At 39.9% G+C, this 24788-nt stretch overlaps 1 protein-coding gene and 1 pseudogene across 1 annotated transcript in view; one reads left to right on the top strand and one right to left on the bottom strand.

The window, feature by feature from the left end:
• Positions 1 to 889: 889 nt before the first annotated feature.
• LOC148803509 (leucine-rich repeat receptor-like serine/threonine/tyrosine-protein kinase SOBIR1) lies at positions 890 to 3267 on the bottom strand (annotated as a pseudogene).
• A 7895-nt stretch (positions 3268 to 11162) lies between these two features.
• The window catches only part of EMB2785 (elongation factor family protein), a 70203-nt gene continuing 56577 nt past the window's right edge, over positions 11163 to 24788 (top strand). The window contains exons 1-5 of the mRNA XM_010262087.2: positions 11163 to 11625; positions 12424 to 12498; positions 12621 to 12771; positions 17336 to 17404; positions 17532 to 17704. Coding sequence (XP_010260389.1) covers positions 11182 to 11625; positions 12424 to 12498; positions 12621 to 12771; positions 17336 to 17404; positions 17532 to 17704 — 912 coding nt within the window. The 5' untranslated portion in view covers positions 11163 to 11181. The remainder of the gene's footprint in view (positions 11626 to 12423; positions 12499 to 12620; positions 12772 to 17335; positions 17405 to 17531; positions 17705 to 24788) is intronic.

Raw genomic sequence — 24788 nt, 5'->3', positions numbered from 1 at the left:
ACGAAGATGACAGGCGAGAGAGAGAGACACACACAGGGAAGCAAGAGGAAAACTGGCCATTGGGGGAGAGGCCATCGGTTGGAGGATGATCGGCATCGGAGGAAAGCAAGGGGAAGTTTGGTTAACCATTGGGAATTGGGAAAGATGAAGAGACAAGAGGGACTGAGAGAGTGAGAAAGGGTATTAGAGTATTAGGTTTAGGTGTCGAAGAAGGGGAAAGGCGGTGGTTTTACTAGTTTATTCAATTTTAAAAAATAAAAATATAATATATAATAATATAGGGTAAAATACAAAAACCTCCCCTGAAGTTTCTAACAATCATAAAAACCTCCCCTATAGTTTCACTTTATCAAAAACCTCCCTTCTATTTTTGAAAAAATCGACAAATACCTTACTTCCGTCAATGACCAAGACGGAAAACATTTATAGTTACATTTTACCCTTTCATCAATGACACCGTTAAGGCTACTTGCTACCATCATTTAATTCCCGTTTAGATTCTGCCATAGTTGCAGTTGTTGCTGCTGACATGGCAGTAACAACAACCCCGAACTTTACTCCACCTGCATCCTTCATTGCACCGGCCACTTTTGCAAATGCAGCTATCCCTCCAACTAGAATAGCCCTCAAGTGGAAATCCGATCTACAGTATCGATCCCTGTGACCTCCTATGGTTTTCCCTAAGGACCCAAACCTCTTTATGGTCTCTTTTCTCTTTAGGAACTTTTCTTCTTACTCTAGCAAACATGCTCTCATAGATGTCGATTTGTTTCACATACTATCTCTCTCTCTCTCTCTCTTCTTCTTCTTCTTCTTCACATTCATGGAGCTCTTTGATCATCAAACAAAGCTCATACTAATCAAATGGATGCTACATCATTTTTCCTATTCATACACAGATAAGAGAAAAATAAAAAACAGCCAAGTAGTTTCCAACATAACGCCCATTCCCCTTCAACTTGGGATTGATGGGTGCACTCGGGTTCTCCAAAATCATTTGGTTTTTGAGCCATTTGACTAGGCTCATTTCTTATGTAGTCTAAAAGAATCCATCTGAAGGCAGCTTGCCCAAAACCAACACAGCTAGAATGATGCCAAAGTTGTAACTGTCGTACCTGTCTGTAAATTTAAGCGTTTGGTGGTACTCAAGTGCAATATATCCAACAGTCCCAGCCACATTGGAGGTTGTGACATGGGTGTTCATCTCTGGGACTGCCTTCGCTAGCCCAAAATCAGCGATGTGCGCCTCCATATCATCATCAAGAAGTATGTTTTCAGGCTTGAGATATTTGTGAATTATACGAGGGTTGTGGTGCATATGGAGATACTCAAGGCCGGCAGACACTCCTAGCGCAATCTTGTGCCGCACTAGCCAATCCAATTCTCTTTTCCCTTCTGATACCTTATTCAACACGTCTTGCGCTCCCGTTCTTCATGTATTCATACACCAGGTAGTGGCAATCTGGCTATGGCACATGGGCTAGTAGAGGTAGCAAGTTTCAGGGTTGAATCCGACCCATAGTTTGGATTTCCGAACGAATTTGCCACATCTTCTTTGTCAAAAGCATATTATCTTCCTCCGCTAGTTCAACTACATCGATAGGGTTAGGCTGTATTATCTTCTTGATTGTTATAATCTTCTAGTTGCTTCCCAACAATTCAGCCTTGTAAACCTCTCCACATCTTCCTCGTTCAATGATCTCCAGAGATGCAAGCCCATCTTCTTTTTCCAAGAATGCTAAATCTTCGGCCTTCTTGATCAGTGGATTGAAAATAGCAAGGCCCGAGTCTTTCACCCTGCCTCTTATGCAAATGAGTAGTAATTTAAACAATACTGACACAATCAATCCCGATACCATTCCAACAGTCACATCGACAAGGAATCTGAAGATCCAACCCTTAAGCTTATTTTTTCTCTTGTTGTGCTTGTGGGTTTTTTCCGAGGGTGAAGAAGCTTTGGGGAGGTTTTTATGATTGTCAAAAACTTCAAGGGAGGCTTTTGTATTTTACCTTATAATATATATTACTGTATATATATATATACTGGTCAGTTTGGTTAACCGCCTATTTTTTAAAAGGTTAACCAAAACCGAACCGGAACTTTTAATTTTTTAAGAATATCGAACTGACTGGTTCAGTTAACCGATTTTTCAGTTTTATTTTGGTTGGTTCAGTTTTTCAATTTTTTTTGCCCACTCCTAGGACCAAGAAATATCAACCACTCTAGTTGGTGTAGCCTTGTGCTAAAACCGTGGATCATGGCCGCTTGATGTATTACTATGGCCCCACCTTGGTAAGACGAAGCAAACATCAAAGGTCATGATGCCATAGTTTTAGTTCAAGGCTATGCCATCAAGCATAATTGATTTCTCCTCGGTCCCAAGCAATTGCATTGAAAACATCTCGTCTCACCATGAAGGACAAGGGAGATGATCTCGATGTATGGCTGCAATGGCCATTGAGACCTATGTTGGGATCAAATCTAAACATAATCAATTCTTCTCTCATGAGCCCAGTTAATAATAGGGTCGGGTTTGGGCCTCTACCTTAGAGTTTAGAGACCCAAGAGGGTTTGTGTTGGTTCAAAACCATATATGGGTGCTCTCTAATTGGTTTTGGACCAAGTCCGTTAACAAAGTAAGCATATATATTTAACCAAAACCTTTTCTTGCTACAAAGTTTGTCTCATGGTTTCCTCACTGATTCCTTAATGAATGCTTTAGGAAAACTAAATCTTATGTCTATCTTCTTTGACCCAAAAAGGTAAATAACACAATTTCATAACAATCTACAAGGAATAGATAGAAAACTACGAAATTGGTCTAACTCAACCTCTTTGTAAGTTGTAACGACCTTCCATGAAAGAACTCTTAATCGGAAACTCCTGTTGGTGTCATAAAAAACTTAAAGAGGTTAAAAAAGCAACTATAAACCTCCACCCCAAGTTGCACCATTCATCTCCCTTACAATATTCCTTTGACTGCATTGTTCTATAACCATAGAAAACGAAAAATCAACATCTATGCAAACAAGATTTTCAGTTCATAGAGATAGACACAAGTCATTGAAAACAGAAAGCTGCATGGCTTGCCTACAAGAAAGTTTTAATAAGGTTTAAAGCCTTGACTGGATTTTTGGTGCACTAACAATAGCAAGAGAACCTCTTGATTGGCTTCCATTTACTTGGTAAGGTGCATTATCTAATAGCAAGTTTCCACTACCCAGAACATAGTTATTGTTGTTGGCTCCCATGGAGCTCGTTACCATGTCAATGGTGCTGCTATTAGTCCAACCCCTAATAGGACGAGGCTTGAATATCGCAAACAACCTTGATAGTGATGCTATAATTTATTGGGCTTTAAGCGACCTAAGCTCTTAAACAACTCCCAGATACTCCCCATAACATCCATTTACTAGGTCATTGATCCAATGTCTTTCTTCCCATACCAGTGACTCAGCTGCCCTAACCCATTCTTGGTGCCTATCAAGCTTCCAAATCATCTTCTAGGCATTACTTGCACTGAACACCTGGTGCACTGCTGGAATTGTTGTTGTTTCTCTTGAGGAAAGCATGGCGTGAGAAAACAATTCTATCCACATCTCTTCCTCTGAACCTTGCATGTGTCGCGTGCTCACTCTGCTCGGAATCCTCAGATAGCTAGTGGGTAATGACTTCTCTGCATTCTAAATCAAATAACCCAACTCAGGAAAAAAAATAGAAAGAAAGAAAAAGGAAAAAAAGAAACAAGAAACAAGAAATGAAAAACCCACTTTGTTTTTCTAGCCTGTTATCTTTGTTTCATTGTAAAAGATTGAGAAACTCGTTCAAATCCAACATAAACATGTTGAAGTAAAAAAAAGGGCAAATTTCTTAAACTATCCTTATAGTTTAGCTAATTGACTAACTCTACCCTTATTATTTACATATTGTCTTAAAATACCCTATTGTTTCTAACAATTGATATCGTCATTAAGTGCTAAAAAAAATAAGAGAAATGTCAAATCCGTCCTTCATTATACATCAAATTTTTAAAATAAAACCCAACTGATGAAAATTTTGCCCTCCCCTCTTCCCTTCCATCTTCCCTTCACTATTTTGGCCCCACCTCCTAAAAACTGTACCTAAGCAGGTAAATTAGTAAAGATAAAATGACAAAGAAACAGATAGAAATGAGAAGAGAGGAAAATGCAAGTTTCAAAGTGAAGGGATGAGAGATCCATCATATGGATAGCCGAACCCTGCAGGTAGGTGGGCGAAATTTCAAAAATTTCTCTCTCCCATGTTGGGAATCACATTCCCTATTTTAGAAAATCTGCATTTTCAATGATCAATTTTGAACCAAGAACCGAACCCGATCTGAAACCAAAAGGTAGGAGAGGGAGGTACCTGATACGAAGAAACAAAATCTCCCAATGAAGGTGTTCGCACCCAAGGAAAAACTCCAAAAATTGCTCTCACTGAAGATGGCACAACGTAGGGTGGAGCAGAATCAGTAGGTTCTTCACAAGAACTGAATCCTTCAGCAAGAATTCGATGGAGGTAATGTGAGCACAACTTCATATCAGTTTTTCTCCAAAAATTGATATCAAGAACACTTCTTGATCGCTCCTACAGTGGAGATCGAATTGACAATGGCGGTAGTAGGAGGAGGGCGCAAGAGCAGAAGATGGCGTAGTCTTACTGTAGTTGTTTTCTCTCTTTCTGTGATCTAAGATCAGTTGTGTTGAGATGAATGGAGGTTCGCCCTCCTCCTCCTTTTATAGCCTTAAAGAGACCAGCTCCTAATCCCATTAGGAGTTTCTTGATTCAAATCCCTATTTGAGTCTGGACTCTCTTTAAGAGATAAGGATAAGCCCTTATCTTATCTGCATATTAGATCAGCCCTCCTAATCTCATTAGGAACTTCTTGATCCAAATCTTTATTTGGATCTGACTCTCTGAGTGGATAGGGATAACTCCCTATCCTATCTATTGATCCAAATCCCAGATCTGCCCCCTTCTTTAACTAATCAAATTAGACCAGTTCGAATTGGGCTTTAGGCCCATTAAGTCCATGTGCTCACTAACCTTACAGACTGTTGCCCAGTTGGATTTTCTTGTATGGTGTGGGACCCAAACATTGATCTACACATCACCCACATGGGTTCAGCCTAGCCTCTGTTACAAGGCCTAACCGAATTCACTATTAGGGATAGTGAACCCCTGAGCCCATCACCATGGTCTCTTAATCGGCCCAACACTTACACTAAGTGGTCCCTGGGCCAAGCCACTCTGTTACAAGGCCTAACCGAATTCACTATTAGGGATAGTGAACCCCTGAGCCCATCACCATGGTCTCTTAATGGGTCCAACACTTACACTAAGTGGTCCCTGGGCCAAGCCACTTTATAAAAACCCAGGGATTGCGGGCAGATGTAAGATTAGACCATCAGGTACTACCCTCAATGGTCTTACACTTAACCTCTCAGCCCATAATGATCAAACACTACCCGACAAAAGAGAACCTCTCCCTCGGCTGCAAGGAACAGTGTTGCACTCTTACTCACATGGATCCCGGAAATTAAAACCTTTTGCAAACATTTTAAAACCATAATATATATGTATATCTTTATATAAATATATTTTGCAAAAACAAATTTCAACAATTAAAATCGGCTGCCGACAGCTTTGGTTTCCATCAGAGAGAGTGCACCCCCGATCATTACCTTTGTCCGGCAAAGGGGCTAATCCTATCACTATGATCACCCACTCAAATGAATTCTCAAACTGTCCCAACATACCTAGGTTTTAACCCCCTCTAAGGATCTCACTGATTGGCATATCAAAAACAGCCCAATCCGACACCTAGTGCAGTATCATAATCGAGTCTAGGGGTCAGGTGTAACAATCCAGTTTTGCCCACTAATCACCAAGGTCCAGGGCAATACTCGAATTCTCATCCGGTTCAAGGTTTCAAGTAAACCTACACTGCATGTACCTCGAGTCTCACCTTGGCAGCTGAGACAGGCTACCCCAACCAACTTGGCGGCACATCAGCGTCAGCCTTATCAGGATAAATCTCCTCAGATCTATCCAACGGCTGTGAACATTCTAAACTAACACGAGTCTCATATGTGTCCAGTTTAATGGTATTACACAGAAACACACCATAATAACATGAATCAAATATGTACTTTATTCATTTACATTAAATGTCATAAGGTACATCATTCTGATTGGAGCTAAGGGCATACACTGTCTAAAACAAAGTCTATTCAATTTCAAGAACTTAAAGGATTTCAGCTAAGGTAGGGAGCTTGATTTCTCCCTTATGAGAGAGTGGAAGTATAAAGTTTCAAACGACCATCAAGTCTATGGTGAAACCCAACTCTAACATATAATCAGATAAAATTGATCATATCATATATTTAATTTTAACACCATGAAAAAAAATAGGGAGAGAGAGAGAAAGGATTAATACTCGAACATATTGACCACTTGGATCTTTCTTGATGTAATCAACATTGGCAAGCTCCATTTTACGCATATTGGCAACAACTAAAACATCTACCAGAAGGAGGAAACTCCCAACTTTCAGAACAGTTGTTGAACTCCCGTTGGGATTTGATGAGGTTGGTCAAAAAATGCCTTAGATGCAACAAAATAAGAATCGAATGACAATGCCAAGCAAAACCGACATTCAATTTCAATTGTGGTATTGGATGAACCCAACTCCGTAGCCCCAACTATGGTAACACATAAGAATTCTTCCATCCTTGTACAAAACCAAAACCTGAATCTCATGAACCATCTTTTCTTTTATTTTAAATTCACTTACCTTCCTTTGTTCTTTAAATTCAAAGAGACATAGAGATGGAAAGATGGAAGGAAGGTTTGAAGTCTTAGAGATCAGGTTAGCAGCATCGCAAGATCCGCCCCTATTTTTGTTCGAAAGCTTTGGAGAAACACCATCTCAAATCGATATGAGAAACGAGGTTGTCAACCTCTCTCTACAAAACCCAACAGAAATTTCAAGATCATGAAACTAGATAACAGAGAGAGAGAGAGAGAGAGAGAGAAAGAGACAGAAATTTCAACCCAAAACCCTTCTTCACCGCCTTCGGTGCCTTAAACCCTAATCCTAGTTCTCATTCCTTCTTCTCCCCACCAAACTCCAACATGGACCCTAGACCTAGCTAGAATTGCTTACTCTTCGCTTCTTCTCCTTGAAACCCCAATTTTATCCAAATACCTCTCCCTCCCTTCACAATTTCAGCAACTTTTGAGCCAACATAGAACCTTGACTCAAATTCTAAGCCGAAAACAAAAAGTTGTTGTCCAATATGAGAAGTTTTGAAAAAAGTTAAAATTTTGGAAAAGTCTTTTCGACGACTATCCCTTGGAAATTGAGATGAGGCTGAAGAGTATGGATGAGAAGGGAAGGAGTCAGATAAACCAGAAATGCATGAAGGGTATTTTAGGAATTTAAAAAAAGTATTAGTTATGTGATGTCATATTTGAACGGAGCGTGATGGAAAATTAACGACAATGAAGGTTTTAGATAATTGCCAGAAATAGTAAGGATAATTTAAGACAATATGTAAATAATAAGGGTAGAGTTATTCAATTAACTAAACCATAAGGGTAGTTTAAGAAATTTGCCCAAAAAAATAACAAAAAAGGAAAAAAAAAAGTGATCAATGAAGCACAATGCATACCTTTTATAGATTTTTCTTGGAGTGTTGTTGATACAGTGTAAAGGGAATGCATGGATGCATGTCACAGAAGAAGGTATTGGATGGTGAGAACGAAAAGAAGGCCAAACAAAGGATCGATTTTAAATGTGGGTATAGGTGGATCACAAGAAGAGAAAAATATCTATAGAGACACTCCCATAATTGGGTAGATCCTTAGAGTTGGGTTTTGATTTATGACCTTACTTCTAATATATATTTCTTTGTTAGAACTTTAGAAGAGTTCTTCAAACATTAGTACACCACTAGTGTAGTAAGTCGTGTGTTTCAAATAAAAAATGCTAAATTTGGCAATTCTTAAATCTTTAATAGAAAGTGTCAATATAAGGTCTCCATGAACTAGGGATGGAAATTTTACCCATCCTCGACGGGGACCCAACTTCCCCGACTCGATGGGGTCAGGTATGGGGATTATTTTGGCGGGGCGGGTATGGAGACAAGGATTAATAGGAATCCCCGATCGGCGTCGGGGTCAGGGATGGGGATTGAGGTCCCCGCTCCGCCCCAACCCCGGTTATGTATATATACTATTATATTATTTATATTATATATATTAAATATATATTGTTATATTATTTATATTATATATATATATCAAAATATATTTAAAAAATCATTTATAATTTAAAATTTTTATTTATTTTAAGTAAATTTATTTTTCAAATAATACTGTTATCTAAAAAATTTCGGGGATTCGGGTCCTCACTGGGAACCCATCCCCATTGGGGATCGGGAATGGAGGACAAATTTGATCCCAATGGGGATCGGGGATGGAGACGGGGGTTAATTTCATAATCGGGGTCGGGGATGGGGAATATAATCCCCGCCCCAAACCCACCCCTTTGCCATTCCTACAATGAACCTAAGAACTACTGGTGCAAGTTGGGCGGACTGGGCCGGGTTTAAGGTCAACCTAGGCCTAATCCTATATATTGGGTCTAAGGCCTGAGCCTGATCTAGGCCCAAGGTCAAGCCCAACCTTTTCAACCCAGCCCAAGCTCAAACTGAGATTGACACACTCGGGGTGGTCTATCGAGCTCAAGCAAATCTATTAGGCCCAATACACTAAAAAGTTGCACGTACCTATTTAACAACACTAATTTAAACTTTCAAACTGAAACTTTGTATATTTGCATATAAGCATGCATGTATATGCATTTATGTAACAACTTATGTATATGGATTTCCTATTTTCCCCAAATAAAAAATAAAATAAAACATATGTATATGTGTAGTTGGACGGGCTTAGACTACCTAAGCCCAGCCCTTACAAAAATATGTGCTATGTCAATCTGGGTTTGTGTTGGGCCAGTCCAAGTTTCACCCCTAGTAAGATCATATCACTTTCAATAACAAATTCCATTTATAAGACCAAAAAATAAATAAATAAATGATTCGGGGTTGAGTTGTGAGGGTCAAGCCAAACAACTCAAACCTGATATGTGCATCAACTTTCTCACCATACTGGTGGTGGCCTTAGGGAGAGGTCGGTCATGCCTTGTGGGCTGTGGTAGGAAAAGAGAAACTTCAATTAATGGGCCTTCTATTGGGCCGGAACCTGAAATATTGGATGTGACCCTATCTGGAATGGACATGGGTTGGGGTGTCAGGTAGCCCAAGTATCGTACCTTTTCAGCATCATAGATATTGTCTAAAAATATAAAATAGAAAACTGTAAATCTCAAACCACTGAGGCCTAGACCTGGCCCATGTTGCGATTGGGTTTAACACGGCCTGGCCTCCAGTTGGGGGCCAAGTCTGTATTGGGCCTCGTTTGTTTTAGATTCAATCTGTGTCTAACCCACCCTAGCTGCTATCTTACCACCCTCAAACTACAAGGACTCACTCTTTGGTTGGAACAAAGTGCACCTTTGGATATTGAGGCCGGGCTGAGCTGCCTAACCCATTCAATTTGGAAACCCCTTTTGGGCCGATATTATAGCCTTAATGTCTTATAGAGGTTTGCATACTATATCACCACATCAAGGTTTTAAATATCGATATGTTCAATACGCTGGTAAGGGCGTATTGGTATTTTTTTATTTTTATTTTTATTTTTTCAAAACCCATTTAGGGGCCGGTTTAAGGCTTCTTTACCCTTCAACCGGTCAGAACCCCGATACACCCTCTGTAAGGGCATATCGGGGTGCTCCCGATATGATACTTTGAACCTTGCACCACATATATCAGGACAGATTATACATGAGATAGTTGGAACTGTAATAACCTGTGGCTGTGAGTGCAGATGGAGAGTACGTCTACTTTTGGGACAATGAAACAACCAAAGGGTGCTGAGTAGGTTTAAAACTTTGAACCCATGCTCCACAGTCCACACCCTATGTACAAGATAATACAGCCACAACACTCCAGATCTCCTACCCACGATCTATTTCTACATATCGGAGTTAGATCCGCAGTCTACTCGTTCACTTTCAACTACCCATTTACTTTAAAACTCTAGAGCAGAAGTCAATGACTCAGTATGTGTTTGATACCATTTATTTTTATTGAATAAATGTTTGTACTTTATTTGTTGGTAAAATTAAGAAATGCAATAATTGCAACCGTTTATGACAATTGGGTGCCATTAGGCGCCACTTCAGCATAATAGTGAATAAATGCCTGGCCGTTCGTGGAAGCTTCAAAAAATAACTTCTATAAACGACTGACATGCACATAAACCAAAGTTCACTTTTACATTTTCGATGTATGCAGAAGAGCAAGAGAGAGAAAATGTTGAGATGGCGCCTATATGGCAACATCAATAAACGTTTACTGAATAAACGTAAACGGTACCAAACATCACCTCAATCTCACCGCATTCTAGAGCTTGAATCATTTGACCTGAGGTAGGGCCCGGGTCATGGGTTAACCAGTTCAATCGGCCGATCTGATCCGATTTTTTAAACACTGACCACTAAATCCAAATATAAGGTGTCATTCTCTAATTTACCCTAAATTTTAAAGATAATGCAACCAGTCATTTATAGGGTATTTGGTTTCGTGGGCGTTTATTCAATGCAACCAGTCAATCATATAGGTGCCACTGCAGCAATTTTTCTCTCTCTCTCTTTCGTACCCATCGAGAATGGCAAAATGGACTTCAGTTTTTGTGCATGTCTACTGTTTAGGGAAGTTATTTTTTAAAGCTTCTATAAACGGTTGAGCATTTTTTCACTGTTACACTAATGCAGAGCCTAATAGCGCTTAATTGTCATAAACGGTTGTAATTATTACCTTTCTTAGTTTTGCAAGCAAATAAAGTACAAACATTGAATAAAAAACATAAACGGAATCAAACACATAGTTCAGCCACTTGAACCATTATCAAGCGTTTAACCCGGCGGACTAACCGGGAATCCTGAGCTCTAAAGTTGAAACCTACGAGCCCATTAGCCCAAGGGCCAAGCCCAGTAACACTTCAACGGTTCAACATGGACCAGGGCCATGAGTTGTCTTTCTCCATTATATTTCGGGAAGACTGAAGAGAGTGAAGAGCAGGGGGAAGCAAGGGTAACAACTGCTGCCATTCTTCATACGGAGATGGCCGGTCCCTTGCTGCGCTCTCTATGGTGTACCAGTCGAAGCTTTCTCTCTTCTTCATCCTACTATGCCAGTCGACACAGCAAGCTCAGAATCTCTCTCTTCACTCGCGTTCCCGGTCTATCACGCGGCTTCTCCGCCGCCCCTGCTCCTGCCCCCGCCGCCGCCCCCGGCAGTCCATTGGACCCAAGTCGACTCCGGAACGTGGCTGTGATTGCCCACGTCGACCATGGCAAGACTACCCTTATGGACAGGCTTCTCAGGCAGTGCGGCGCCGACATCCCCCACGAGCGTGCCCTTGATTCTATCACCCTCGAGCGTGAGCGTGGCATCACCATTGCTTCTAAGGTTTTATACACCCTTTTATTGATTGTGTAATTAGTTATCTATTTTCTAGTCTTTCTTCCTTCTCCCCTCCTTAACATATGATTGTAAACCTTGAAAAATGTAAACTTGATTCCTGTTTGAGCTAAACTTCAGAAGGAGGATAGAGTAGAAATTTTGTGCAGGGATAGCCCTGTGGTTGACACTATAAATTTCAATACAATATTAACTTACCAAAAGGATGAAGGGGTTGATGAAGTTATTTTCTGGTAAACCACACCATCTTACATTCTGTAGGCTTCCATGGTGTAATTGTATTGTACCACGCAACTAGATCATTTCTCTCTGAAGTTGGTGATTTGTTGCTAGTATGATTTGGTTTCGGTTCTTATATCATGTATTGTTATTTCCATATAAACACAATTGGGATTCCTATGTAGCGATGATTGGATTTGTATTGTATCTGAATAGGCAAGACATATTTCTCTTAATTGGAACTTACTCTATTGATTTATTTTTCAAGCTGAGTTTGATGAATGGTTGAGAAAAATATAAGTGTCGCATGATGTGAATCAAAACGACCAACTTCTGTTTGGAAAGTGACTTTAGAAAAATTAGAAGGAATTCCATTTCGAAAAAGGATACTTACATTTTGGAAAAAATTCATTTTCTACAGCAATTTTATGTGCAACTAAACACTGTAAAATAGCAATTTCCACGAAATCATTCACTTTCCTTCATTTTACATGCAACCAAATGGAGCCTAAGTTCCATTTTCTACATTAGATCTTGATTGTTCCTCTTGTTGCTCATTATTTGCAGGTTACATCCATCTCATGGAAGGGGAGTGAGTTGAATATGGTTGATACCCCAGGACATGCAGATTTTGGCGGTGAAGTGTGTTTTCTATTTGAAGTTTGCAAGTTTCTTTCTGTTGGATCAACTTTATATGGTCAATAATCTGAATTTGTTTCTATATCTATCTATCTATCTTGGGAAACATTTTGATGCATATGCAGGTTGAGAGGGTAGTTGGCATGGTTGAAGGAGCAATTTTAGTTGTAGATGCTGGTGAAGGTCCCCTTGCGCAGACAAAATTTGTCCTTGCAAAAGCTCTAAAATATGGATTACGCCCTATACTCCTCTTAAACAAAGTAGACAGGCCTGCAGGTATGACTTCTTTATTTATGTATATAGATGATATATATGTTTTAAATGGGACTTTGTCTATTTTGGTTGTGCATTGTGGTGCACCTTGCTTTTTCATTTTTATTTTGTTATCTTACTTTTATATTTTTATTCGTATTGTTTGTTTTCCTTTTATTTGGTATGAATTAATATGTTGAAATGGCTAAAATAGTTAAGGTTGCAACTATTGGCCAAGCTGCATGGTATTTGCAGTTGATGTGGTGTTCATAGTTGTCAAGGTGCCAAGGCAAAGCTAGGTGACACTGTGATAGTGGAGCGCTTAGTTGCCTAGGAGATTTTTATCTGTTATTGATCAAAAAGATGCACTGTTTCCTTATAGAAATGATGTACGGTAACTTGTCTCTTGTTCATTGGCTAGTCTGGTGGTGGTGGTGGTGCTGCTGCTGCTCTCTCTCTCTATTGTGAAGAAACATTTTCTGTTTACTTTCATATTAGAGGAAAAAGAGAGGGTACTGGTCTATGATTGCTCAGTCTAAGTCCTCCTCAATAGTCTCAATCCCCCTGCTTTGACCAAGGGGATGTAAATTGTAAACTGAATAAAACCTTATCATAGGTGGTTCTCTCAAATCAATTATTGGGTCAATGATTTCATCAATAAAGTGCATTCTTTTGGAGGAGGCAATGGCTTGTCACTCTTTCTAGACTCAGTAAATGGGCTATACTGGTTTGGAGTCTTGATTTGTCTTCAAAGTTTTAAAAAATGAGTTGGTTAGATCCGTTAACTTGATCAAGAGAGAGTCATTGGGTTTAGGAATGGGAAGAGAGGAAAAAAAAACTCATGGTTGTTTGGTGTGGCATCCCAAACTAATAGTTGTGCCAATAAATTTAGAAATAAAGTTCATTCTGCTTTTTTTTTTTCTTTTTTTTTTGGGGGGGGGGACATGGGTGGCTTATTGTTCTTTCTATAGATTGGAAGATGTGCAAACATAAGTTTGTTTTTAAAGTCACAAATCTGAGTTGGTCAAAATGCGCTATTTGATCAATACAAAGTCTTTAGGCTTAGGAATTAGAATAAAGAACATTTTTGGTTGTTGTGAATTGGGGATTATTCCTTTTTTGTGTGTTGATTGTTAATGGGGGTCACAAGAAGGAACAAAAAAGAAAAGGCCCAATGAAGTAGGTAGGCTGCAACTTGGGTGCACTCAGGTTGAACATTTGCAAAGGCTTGAATGGGCCCAGTCTGAGATCCTGGGCCTGATGCTATCTAAATTCTTCAAGTTTGGTAACTAATTTGCATCCCTAGAAGCAGGGTAAAACAAACATAAAAAAAATACAAAAATGGATAATGCACAGTCCCTATGCCGGTATGGAAGGTATGGAAGAAACCAACTATCCCAGTACAAAGAAGATCTCTTAATCCCTTGCCTAGCTAGTCTATTAGCTCTGAAATCGACAGATCTTAGAGTGTAGTGAACAAGTGGTTGAATGACACCTGACAAGGATCTTGCCCTTGCCAAGAATCCCTCAAAGCCCTTTGATGATATGAATGCTTCGCTAACCCAAGGAAGCTAAAGAGTGGGGATTTAGGTCTCAAGAAAGTTTTCCTAGGTTGCCTTTAAAAAAACACCCAAAGCAAGTCTTTTTTCATAAGCTAGACTATTGGCTAGAAGGTCTAAAAGGATGGATATCTCTAAAAGCTAAAACTTTTTAGTTTTGCCTGTGCTCATAAATTCTCAGTCTATTCAGAATCTTCTAACCCTGGTTTTCCTTGGCCATTCTTTTGAACAGAGTGAGTGTGTGCTTCTTGAATCTAAAAAGAGTTTGTAAGACCTAAATATACTCCTTATTATTCATCTTTCTTGATCAAAGATACAAAATATGCTTATCTTTAGGGGGGAGAATAACCTTGATTAGGGCAAATTTGGGTAACCTACCAATATATTTCCTACCCACCTTTAGGATCCCTGCTAGGATAGCTAGACAGCTAGAGAAATTAATGAGGGACTTTCTTTGGGAACTTGGGATGGAAAGATAAGGACCATCTAGTAAAATGGGAACAAGTTAGCAAAACAATGGAGAAGGGAGGACTAGGAATATGGAACCTAATTCATAGGAACACATCTTTGTTAGGAAAGTGGCTCTGGAGGTTTCCTTTGGAAAGAGACAGGCTGTGGCATAAAGTTATAGAAGGCATTCACAGGCTGATGAACAATGGTTGGGATGCAAAAGTGGCCAATTCCACAACTTTGAGCTCTACTTGGAAAATAAGTTAGAGCAATACCCAACTTTTATCAATCTTACTAGGTTTGATGTGGGATGTGGATCTAGGGTACTCTTTTGAAGACCTTTGGTTAATTGAAACTCCCCTTAGTTCTCTTAGCCCAGACATTTATTCAACGTTGGATTATAAATTTCAACTTATCTCGCATTTTGGTACCTTTTCTTCATCAGGTTTAAAGCTGGGATTTTGGGTTTAAGAGGGGGTTGAGGGATAATGAATGTGAGGCCCTTATTCAACCGGTAGACAAACTTCAGTCAGTTTTTTTGGTTCAAACTGTGGAGGACACCAGAGTTCGGTCTGTCACTTCTGATGGTATCTTCACTTGTGCTTCTTTCTTCAATATTCTTGTGCAGCCTCCTTCAGGGGGGAGAACTTCCTAGTAAAAGAGATTTGGAGCAAGCCCATTTCACCCAAAGTTCAAGCGTTGTGTTGGGAGGTTTTTCTTGGTAAGGTGAACACTTGTGACAGCTTTAAAAAAGGAGGCCAAACAAATGCCTCTCTTCTCATGTGTGCTTTCTTTGCTTTGCAAATAGTGAATCCCTACCCCATTCACTGCTTTATTGTCCTGTTGTGCTATTTGTTTGGGAGGCTTTTTTCTCTCTCTTTGGGTGCAGGTGGATCACTCCTCAAGAGGTAGTAGTCTCTTTAGCCCAAAGTTCTTAAGGCATCCAACGAAAAGAGGAAGAGTGACGTGGAAACCAGTAAGGGCGGAGATGGTGTGGGAGGAAAAAAATGCAAGAATCTTCAATGAGAAGCACATGTCAAAGGAAGAAGTTGTGGAAACTATAAAGATAAAAGTTGCACATTGGATAAAAACATTAGAGCTCTTCCAAAGCTTTTCAGTGATTAACATAATAAGAGCGTGGAATGGAAGTCCCCAGCTAGTAATAAAATCAAGCTGAATTTTGATGGGAGCTCTTTAGGAAACCCAGGATTGGCAGGTATTGGTGGTGTGTTTAGAGATTCATCAAGTAAAGTGATGGTAATGTATTCAGGCTCTTTAAGGGTAGGAGATTCATTAATGGCTGAGCTGTTAGCGTTGCTACAAGGTTTAAAACTTGCTAAGCAAGCAAACCTACAAAACTCGGAGGTCGAAGAGGACTCTAAACTGGTTATCTCTTGGACTACCACAAGGTGTAATGTTCCTTGGACTCATAGACATTCCTTGAGGGAAGTAGAAAGTCTGGCAAGGGAACTCAACAACACCTTTTCTTGGATCAGAAGAACTGCAAATGGGATGGCTAACACATTAGCCAAGCAGGGGGTCTATAGGCAGCAGTTGTTTTGGGTATTATTGTAGTCTTTTTTGGGCTTCATTGATATCCAGCAACACATTGTAATTCTTTATCTTGTTTCCTCTCTTATTAATAAAGATAATTTTCCTTGCTGATAAAAAAAGTACAAAATATGCTTCTTTGTAGCATCAGTATATGACCCTATAGATCAAATGTTAAATAATAAGTTGTATGTGCCAATCATTGCAACATTTGTGGGGGGGCTGCTTGGCACAATGTTTGGCTTGCTCCATTGCAACCTGGGTGACCAGGGTCCAAATCTTGGAAACAGCCTCTTTGTGTATCTGCAGGGGCAAGGCTGCATACATCTGTCCCTCCCCAGACCACACATTTGTAGGAACCTTGTGCACTGGGGTGCCCCTTATATTCTTTTTCTCTTCTTTATGGGGCTTTCTAGGCCCTTGTGTACTTTTTATATACCCCTTTGATTTAACATAATGCTGCTATCAATAAAAAGGATTCCAATCAATCTGATTAACTTTGTTTGGTTCTAGATTTTTAGATTTTTCAGAATGTTCTATATAATATAAGGGCCTTAATCATGCTATTAAAATTTCACTTTTAACTTCAATATGTGTTTGGAATGGCAACACTTAAACTAATTAAGTTGCTTGGCCGACAATTTGGCTAAGCAAGAGGCACAATTGTAGTTTTTGGGGGGCTTGTCCTATCCTGGACTACTTTTTACACAATTTCTTGTTGTAATCTGCTCTATCATTTCTTTAATAAAATTCTTTTCTCTGCGTTGCTGATCAAAAAAAAAAAAAACCTTAAACTACTTAAGTTCTTCAATCTTTCTGGATAAGGCTGAGAGACGATCCCCTTCTAGCCATGCAGTAGTACTACATGTTTTGCTGTGTATGCATTGTTATTACCCCTTTTGATCTGATGAGTGTTTAAGTATGCTTACAAGCACATTGCAGTTGCTTCATTTCCTATGCTATATTGGATACAACATTGACATCCTTACCTAGATGGTCTGTAAGTTTTGTGATCTTCATTTATGCAGTTTCTGAAGAGAGATGCAATGAAGTGGAAAGCCTGGTGTTTGACCTTTTTGCAAATCTTGGTGCTTCAGGTGCGGGACCTATTACTACTGAGAAAACTACTACCATTCTTGTGTTCCTAGCATATCTTTCATATTTTAGTTTGCTTTCTACAGTTGACCATTGCTGAATTGAATATCTATATATTGTATTTTGCAGAGGAACAGCTAGATTTTCCAGTTCTTTATGCTTCTGCTAAAGAAGGATGGGCTTCCTCCACTTTCACCAAAAATCCTCCTGATGAAGCCAAGAATATGTCAGAATTGCTTGATGCCATTATAAAACATGTTCCTCCACCAACAGCAAGTCTTGAAGCACCTTTCCAAATGCTGGTTGGTATAACAATGCTCTTGGATTATGCTAAAGAATGGTTCTATTTTTTAATGTTAAATTGCATGGACTTTGGTTATTGACACAACAAAGGTGAGGTGCATTTTAAGGCACACATGCACCTTCCTTCAACCCAGCTGCAGCTCCTTTTAAAAGGTGTGTGCTTGGCACCTTGTGCCTTGGCCCTGGCATGCACCTTTTCATAACTTTGCTTTTTGATTACTTTTTTTAACACGTTCTTATGTGTTTTACACCTTTGTAATGGTTTTATTAACTTCTAACATCTAAGTTACCCTTTATTGGTGCTTATGCACTAGTAATGGTCTATCAACTTTTAAAAGAAAGAAAAAACAAAGAAGTTTTGAATACCTGAAACCCTAGTCCTTGAGGATAGGATCTCATGTAGCAAAATTTTCATTAAAGAAGCAATAACAATACAATTAAACTTGACCCTTAACATTGGAATAAGATGAGCTGCAAGTAAGATCATACAACCAACCCCCTCACATACACAGGCCAAAAACTCAGGTCGGTGGTGCTATCTCCAAACCCATTGCATTGGCTTGTTTGCACTTTCTTCAAGGAGCCTTGAAGAGATATTTACTAGAAAAGGCCTTATCTCTTAGAATTAGGAACACAAGATGTCTAACGATCTAAAATCACACTAGCTACTTGAAGTAGTGCAGCTAGAAGACAGACAATCTCTTTGAAAGTTTCTTATGCTTAAATTAATGAGTGCTTGAAGCTTTTGTACGATCTACATTTGTTTGCTTGTGTATTTTGATGATGATGCCCAATACCTTCTCTCTCTCTCTCTCTCAAAAGAAAAGAAAACTACCTAAGTATTCAGCTTCTTGACAGCATAGACTGATGTAGGAAAGTGACTATTCAGTTAGGTAGCAAGATTGTAGTGAAAAGTAAGAATTGGGGTAGGATATCTATATTATTTCAAGATTCTTAAAGGTAGTGGGGCTATTTTTTTTAATTCCTGACAGGCTTCTGGGTTGAAGGGTCCAAATAAGTGATGGGTTCTAGCATATGTAAAGTGAGGGATTGCAAATCCATCATTGCTGTGACGAAACCTCTTTGTGTTTGGAAAGAATTGTGTTTTGATTCTAGATGTTCAATCATTGAAATACTTCAAGACAGAAATCTGTTGAGACATGGTCTCCCCCAATAGATGGCTGGAAGAAGCTGAACTTTGATGGGAGTTGTGTGGGTAATCCGGGCTCCTCAGGCATGGGGGGGCCATTAGAGATGAAGATGGAAACATCATTGCTCTATACTCTGGTCCTGTGGAACATGGTAATGTGGCAAGGTCAGAGTTTCTGGCTGCAGTGAGGCAAAAGAGTTGGGTATTAATAGACTGATCATTGAGGGAGACTCAAGAACTGTGATAAAATGGTTGCAGAAGGGGGAAGGGGTGACATGGCAGTTGAGGAATGAATTCGGGAGATTTAAATGTCTCTCAAGGGACATGTCAATCCGAGTGAGATGGGTGAGAAGAACTGCCCACAGCTTGGCAGATAGCTTAGCTAAGCAAGGGGTACAAAGAACACATCTGTTTTGGGCTCAATTGTAAATTTGATTTGGGTCAGCTTTCTAAAGCTGGGTTTCTTTCACAACTTCTTGTTGTAACCATGGTTTTTTATATTCAACGAAATCTTTTCTGTGTTGCTGATAAAAAAAAATCATTGTTTAGAGAACTGGACCGGCCATTGACCCGACAAAGGCCTCATGGGTCAGAGGTCCGACTGGGGTCGAACCGTGCTGATGTAATAAATATATATATATATATATATGTATATAATAAAATTCAAAAAAATCAGTGGGAGGAGGAGAGGAACCGCTGGCAGAGTTGGAGGGAGAGGAGTGCGGTGAACAGAGTCGATCAGAGGAAACTGGCCGGTGGATTTAGAGGGAGAGGGACGTGTGCAATGAATAGAGTCCACGTGCGGGAAGAGGAAGAGGAGGAGAGAGAGTACCTGTCGGTGGCGGCAGTAATGGCGTCGGCGGAGATGGAGGCACTGGTGGTGGTGTTAAGTCAGGTTTGAACAAATCACGAACAGAGAGGTAGAGGAGAGATCAATGGTTTTCTTTGGCTGGGTTGGGAACTTGGGATTCAGTTGCACTTAAGGGCCTGTTTGGCCCAATTTGACATTTTTTTTGTCTTTTTGCACTAAATGTGAAAATGAAAAAAACTGATTGGTTTTACAAAACTGGGACCAGTTCTACGGTTCGTTGGTTGAACTGGCTGGGTGACCGGTTATTCGTGTTTTTTTTACATACCGGTTTTGGGGGTATATCTAGACCGGCTAGGGGTTGGGTCACGATCCAACTGGTTCAACTGGTCGGTCCACTTGGGTTTTCAGAACATTGGAAAAAATCCTTGAAATGCTCCATCCTGGCTCTGGTTCAGTATGTATCATGGAGGCATTGTTGCTATTAGCTTCCTAGAAGCGCATTTTCAAGGTTGTTTTGGTCATCCTCAGAAGTTTCTGTCATTATTCTTCCCTACTGTCATATTTTTGTTTTTCCACTGTCTGTTAAAAATGATAGTTGGCTTGCTCTAGAAGAACAAATGGATAATTCAACACTTTCCCTTTATGGATCTGTGCATTTTTTTGAGAAAATAAAGTATCATGTATTTAATGAAAAATGATACTATGTGGCCATATACAAAAGTACAAATGTATCCCCTATAGAACCAGTAATTGTAAACAGGGCAAAGAAAAAGAAAACAAAAAAATGTTGTCGGCTTAGACCAATCTATGATCAATGCATGAGCAAGGACAAACTGTTGAGTTTTGGGCTGATATAACATGTTTTTTATTTACATAGCATAGTTAGGGAGTTATTGGGCCTTAGGCCCATTAATTTATGTTTTAAGTTCTCACAAGTATTCGACTTGCTAAGGGCATACTTATCTTTGTACTCTCTTTTGTTTATGAGTATATAATCTAATGAAAGGGGATTTGTCAAAAAAAAAAAATCTAATGAAAGGGGCGACCAGACCATTTTTCTTAGCTTCTCCCATTCCACAGAAAAAATAATCTTTGGAGGGAGGGGCTTCTAGGGTTCTAGGAGGGTGTTTGAGGTTTCTAAAGGAGATAAATACCTTTCTTTTCATCTCAAATTGACTTCCTAATCTATTTTGGGAGTTATGGAAGGTTGTGGAGTTGAAAACAAATTTACAAGAGAAATGGGACTTGGGGGAGGAGGTGTTGGAGACCTCTTCGGGGCTGGAACCATCACTACAGTCAAGTTGGATGGTATAAACTATTTAGAATGGTCACAATTTGCACAGATGGCCATTGGTGCTCATAGGAAATTGGGGTATGTCATCAGTGAGGAAAGGAAACCTGAAACTAACAATTCTCGGTGGGTACAGGAGAACTACATGGTGATGACTTGGCTATGTAATTCCATGTTGCCCCATATAAGTAAGAACTTTTTATGGGCTAACACAGCTAAGGAGATTTGGGATGGAGTAGCAGAAACCTATTCACAGAATGAGAATGTTGCTAGAGCCTATCAATTGAGAAACCAGGTGATTACTACTAGGTAGGGAGATAAGTCTATTGCTATTTATTTTTCAGCTCTCAAAACCTTATGGCAAGAGATAGATCATTTGGAGAATGTGGTTTGGGAAAGGAGCAAAGATGCAACAACTTATCAGAAGTTGGTAGAGAAAAATAGGGATTTTGAGTTTTTAGCTGGACTTAACCCTAAGTACAATATTTCACGACAACATATTCTTTTCCGAGATAGTGTAACTCTCTCTCAGGCATATGCCTTTGTGTTTGGAGAGGAGAGTAGGAGGAATGTGATGATGAGGAACCCAGGCTTTGAGCAGTCAGCTATGGTTAGCATAGTGAAGCCTAAGCTGAGTGGGGACAAGGGTGGAAATGAACCGAGGAAGGAGGACAAAAGGGATCTGATCTATGACTACTGTAAGAAACCTAAACATACCAGAGATACCTATTGGAAGCTTTACTCACACCTTGCACTGAGCCGACTCAGAAATAAGAAGGGAAGTGTGAATATGGCAGTGATTGGTGATTTATCAGGGCCACCTACTATAGCCTCTCTAGAGTCTATTCTAGCAGCTACAGCGAGGGCCAAATTGGAGAGATATGGGCAGTTTTTGAGTTAGAAGGATACAACCAGTTCCAACTCATTATCAGGTGGACAACAAGGTACAGGTGGATCAGGAGGTAGTCATTTTACCTTGTTTGCAAACACAAGTAGTTCACATGCTACTGCAAATTATCTATCCACTATAGGTAAGGGGGGACCTCCCTGGATTATAGACTTAGGAGCCTCAGAACATATGACCAACTTTTCCACCATTTTCACCTCATACCACCTATGCTGTGGCAGAGCTAGAGTTTCCACAACTGATGGATCGCATGTTCCCATTGCTGGGAAAGGGTCTATTAGGAAAACTGATACCATTACCCTACCTTCTGTCCTTCATTTTCCTAGACTGAACACTAATCTTTGATCTATTAGTAGCTTGACAATGAATTTGAATTGTTCTATGATTTTTTCCCTGGTCATTGTGTTTTGCAAGATTTGGAATCAAAGAGGATGATTGGGAGTGGTCGTGAGGTGAATGGAATCTTTTTTCTTGATGCACTTCTTAGTCACCAGAGTCATCATGTTGGTAGGAGTATTGAGTTAGAGTCAGAGGGTCAGATTATGCTTTGGCATAATCAGTTAGGACATTTGTCTTTTTATTCTTTGCGTTTTTTGTTTCCCAAATTGTTTGAGTCTGTTAGTTTGTCTAGTTTGGAGTGTGAAGGTTGTCAACTTGGAAAGCATTGTAGACATTCCTTTAAAGCAAATAATAAAAGATGTTGTTTTGTTTTTGATATTGTTCATACTGATGTGTGGGGGCCATACCATATTTCTTCTATGAGTGGCTATTGGTATTTTCTTCTGTTTGTGGATGATTATTCTTAGTACTCTTGGATATATTTGATGAGATCCCGTGATGAGGTACCGCCTTTGGTTCAACAATTCCATCAGATGGTATTGACACAGTTTGGGGTACGAGTGGAAGTGTTTAGATCAGACAATGCCAGGGAATACTTTGAAAAAAACCGGCATCATACCTTTTGGAGCATGGAGTATTCCATCAGAGCAGTTGTACATACACTCCACAACAAAATGGTGTAGTAGAAAGGAAGGACAAACATATTATGGAAGTAGCAAGAAGCATGATGTTGAGCTCTATAGTTCCAATTCGTTTTTGGGGTGATGCAGTTCTTACAGTAGTGTTCTTGATTAATCGGGTGCCTTCTCGTGTTCTTGGATATAGCACTCCGTTCAACATTCTTTTTCCTGAGGGGAGACATTCCATATTCCTCTAAAGGTGTTTGGATGTGTATGCTTTGTCCATGTTCTTGGTCCTCACCACTCAAAGCTGGATCCTAAGGCGAAGAGGTGTGTCTTCCTTGGGTATGCATGAAATCAAAAGGGGTATTGTTGTTATGATCCAATCTCTAGGAGTCGGTATGTTACTGTGGATGCCACTTTTTTTGAGTCCACACATTTTTTCTTGGGGGATTCATCTCAAGGGGAGTGTTTTGGAGAAGGAAGTGAACAACTTATACCACTTCCTGTTCCAACTCCTTTGTCTACTCCAGTGTCTGGCCTACCTATCTCACCCACTTTGCTACCTTCATTGCATCTAGTCTCTTAGTGTTTTACACGACATCACCTACGATAGAATAGGGAGGTTGATTCCACAGTAGAGGAACCCACATCACTTCCTATCGGCTCATTGGAGATTCTAGGTTCGACTGATACAGACCTAGGTATGCCTCTTGTTCCCCTTGATGGTTTAGTTCCTATTGATACTACTATCCCTGCTCCTAACACCATTGCAGATGACCTTGATCTCCTTATTGCCCTCAGAAAAGGGAAGAGGAAGTGTACTGTTCATTGCATCTCACACTATCTTTCCTACAGTTGATTATCCCCTTCCTACCAGGCCTTCCTCCCTTGACTCTATGTCTATGCCTAGTAGTGTTAGTGAGGCTCTCTCCAAACCTGAGTGGAAGACAACTATGTAGGTGGAAATGAAAGCATTGATTAAAAATCAGACATGAGATATTGTGGATTTGCCTAATGGCAAGGAGACTGTTGGATGCAGATGGTTTTATACAGTGAAGTACAAGGTTGATGGGAGTATAGAAAGGTATAAGGCGAGGCTGGTTGCAAAAGGGTATATGCTCAGACTTATGGCATAGATTACTTAGAAACTTTTGCACCAGTTGCAAAGATGAGTTCAGTTCGGATTCTTCTATCACTAGCAGCTACATACTCTTGGTGACTCTTCCAACTTGATGTGAAGAGTGCCTTTCTCAATGGGGACTTGCAGGAGGTGGTGTATATGGTCCTTCCAACCGGCTTCTACAATAATGTGGAAAAAGGAAAGGTATGCAGGTTGAAGAAGTCCCTATATGGTTTAAAGGAGTCACCCAGAGCTTGGTTTAACAGGTTTAGAAGTGCATTGGTTGTATTTGGCTGTACTCAAACTCAATCTGATCATACTCTTTTTGTGAAGAGGAGGGGGTCATTGGTGTCAGTTTTGATAGTGTATGTGGATGACATTATAGTTGCAGGAAATGATTTGAGTGAGATTTATACCCTGAAGAAGAATCTACAGAAAGAGTTTGAGATTAAGGATCTTGGGGAGCTGAAGTACTTTATGGGCATTGAAGTGGCAAGGTCCAAGCACGTGATTTTCATCTCACAGAGGAAGTATGTTCTAGATCCACTACAGGAGATGGGAAAACTTGGGGCAAGGGTAGCTGATACACCTATTGATCAGAACCACCGGATAAATGCTTCAGAGGGTGAACTAGTGAAGGATGTTGGAAGATATCAGAAGTTAGTGGGGCGATTGCTATACTTATGTATGACACGACCAGGCATCTCTTATTGTAGTGAGTGTGGTGAGTCAATACATGCATGCCCCATGAGTTCAGCATTGGGAGGCTATTGACAGGATACTTTCCTATTTGAACGGACATCCAAGTAGAGGCATATAGTTTGTTGACCATGGACAGTTGA

The sequence above is a fragment of the Nelumbo nucifera genome, chromosome 1, assembly GCF_055504915.1.
Source record: "Nelumbo nucifera cultivar China Antique chromosome 1, China Antique-T2T, whole genome shotgun sequence".
Taxonomy (NCBI): domain Eukaryota; kingdom Viridiplantae; phylum Streptophyta; class Magnoliopsida; order Proteales; family Nelumbonaceae; genus Nelumbo; species Nelumbo nucifera.
This window is presented reverse-complemented; position numbering and strand designations above follow the sequence as displayed.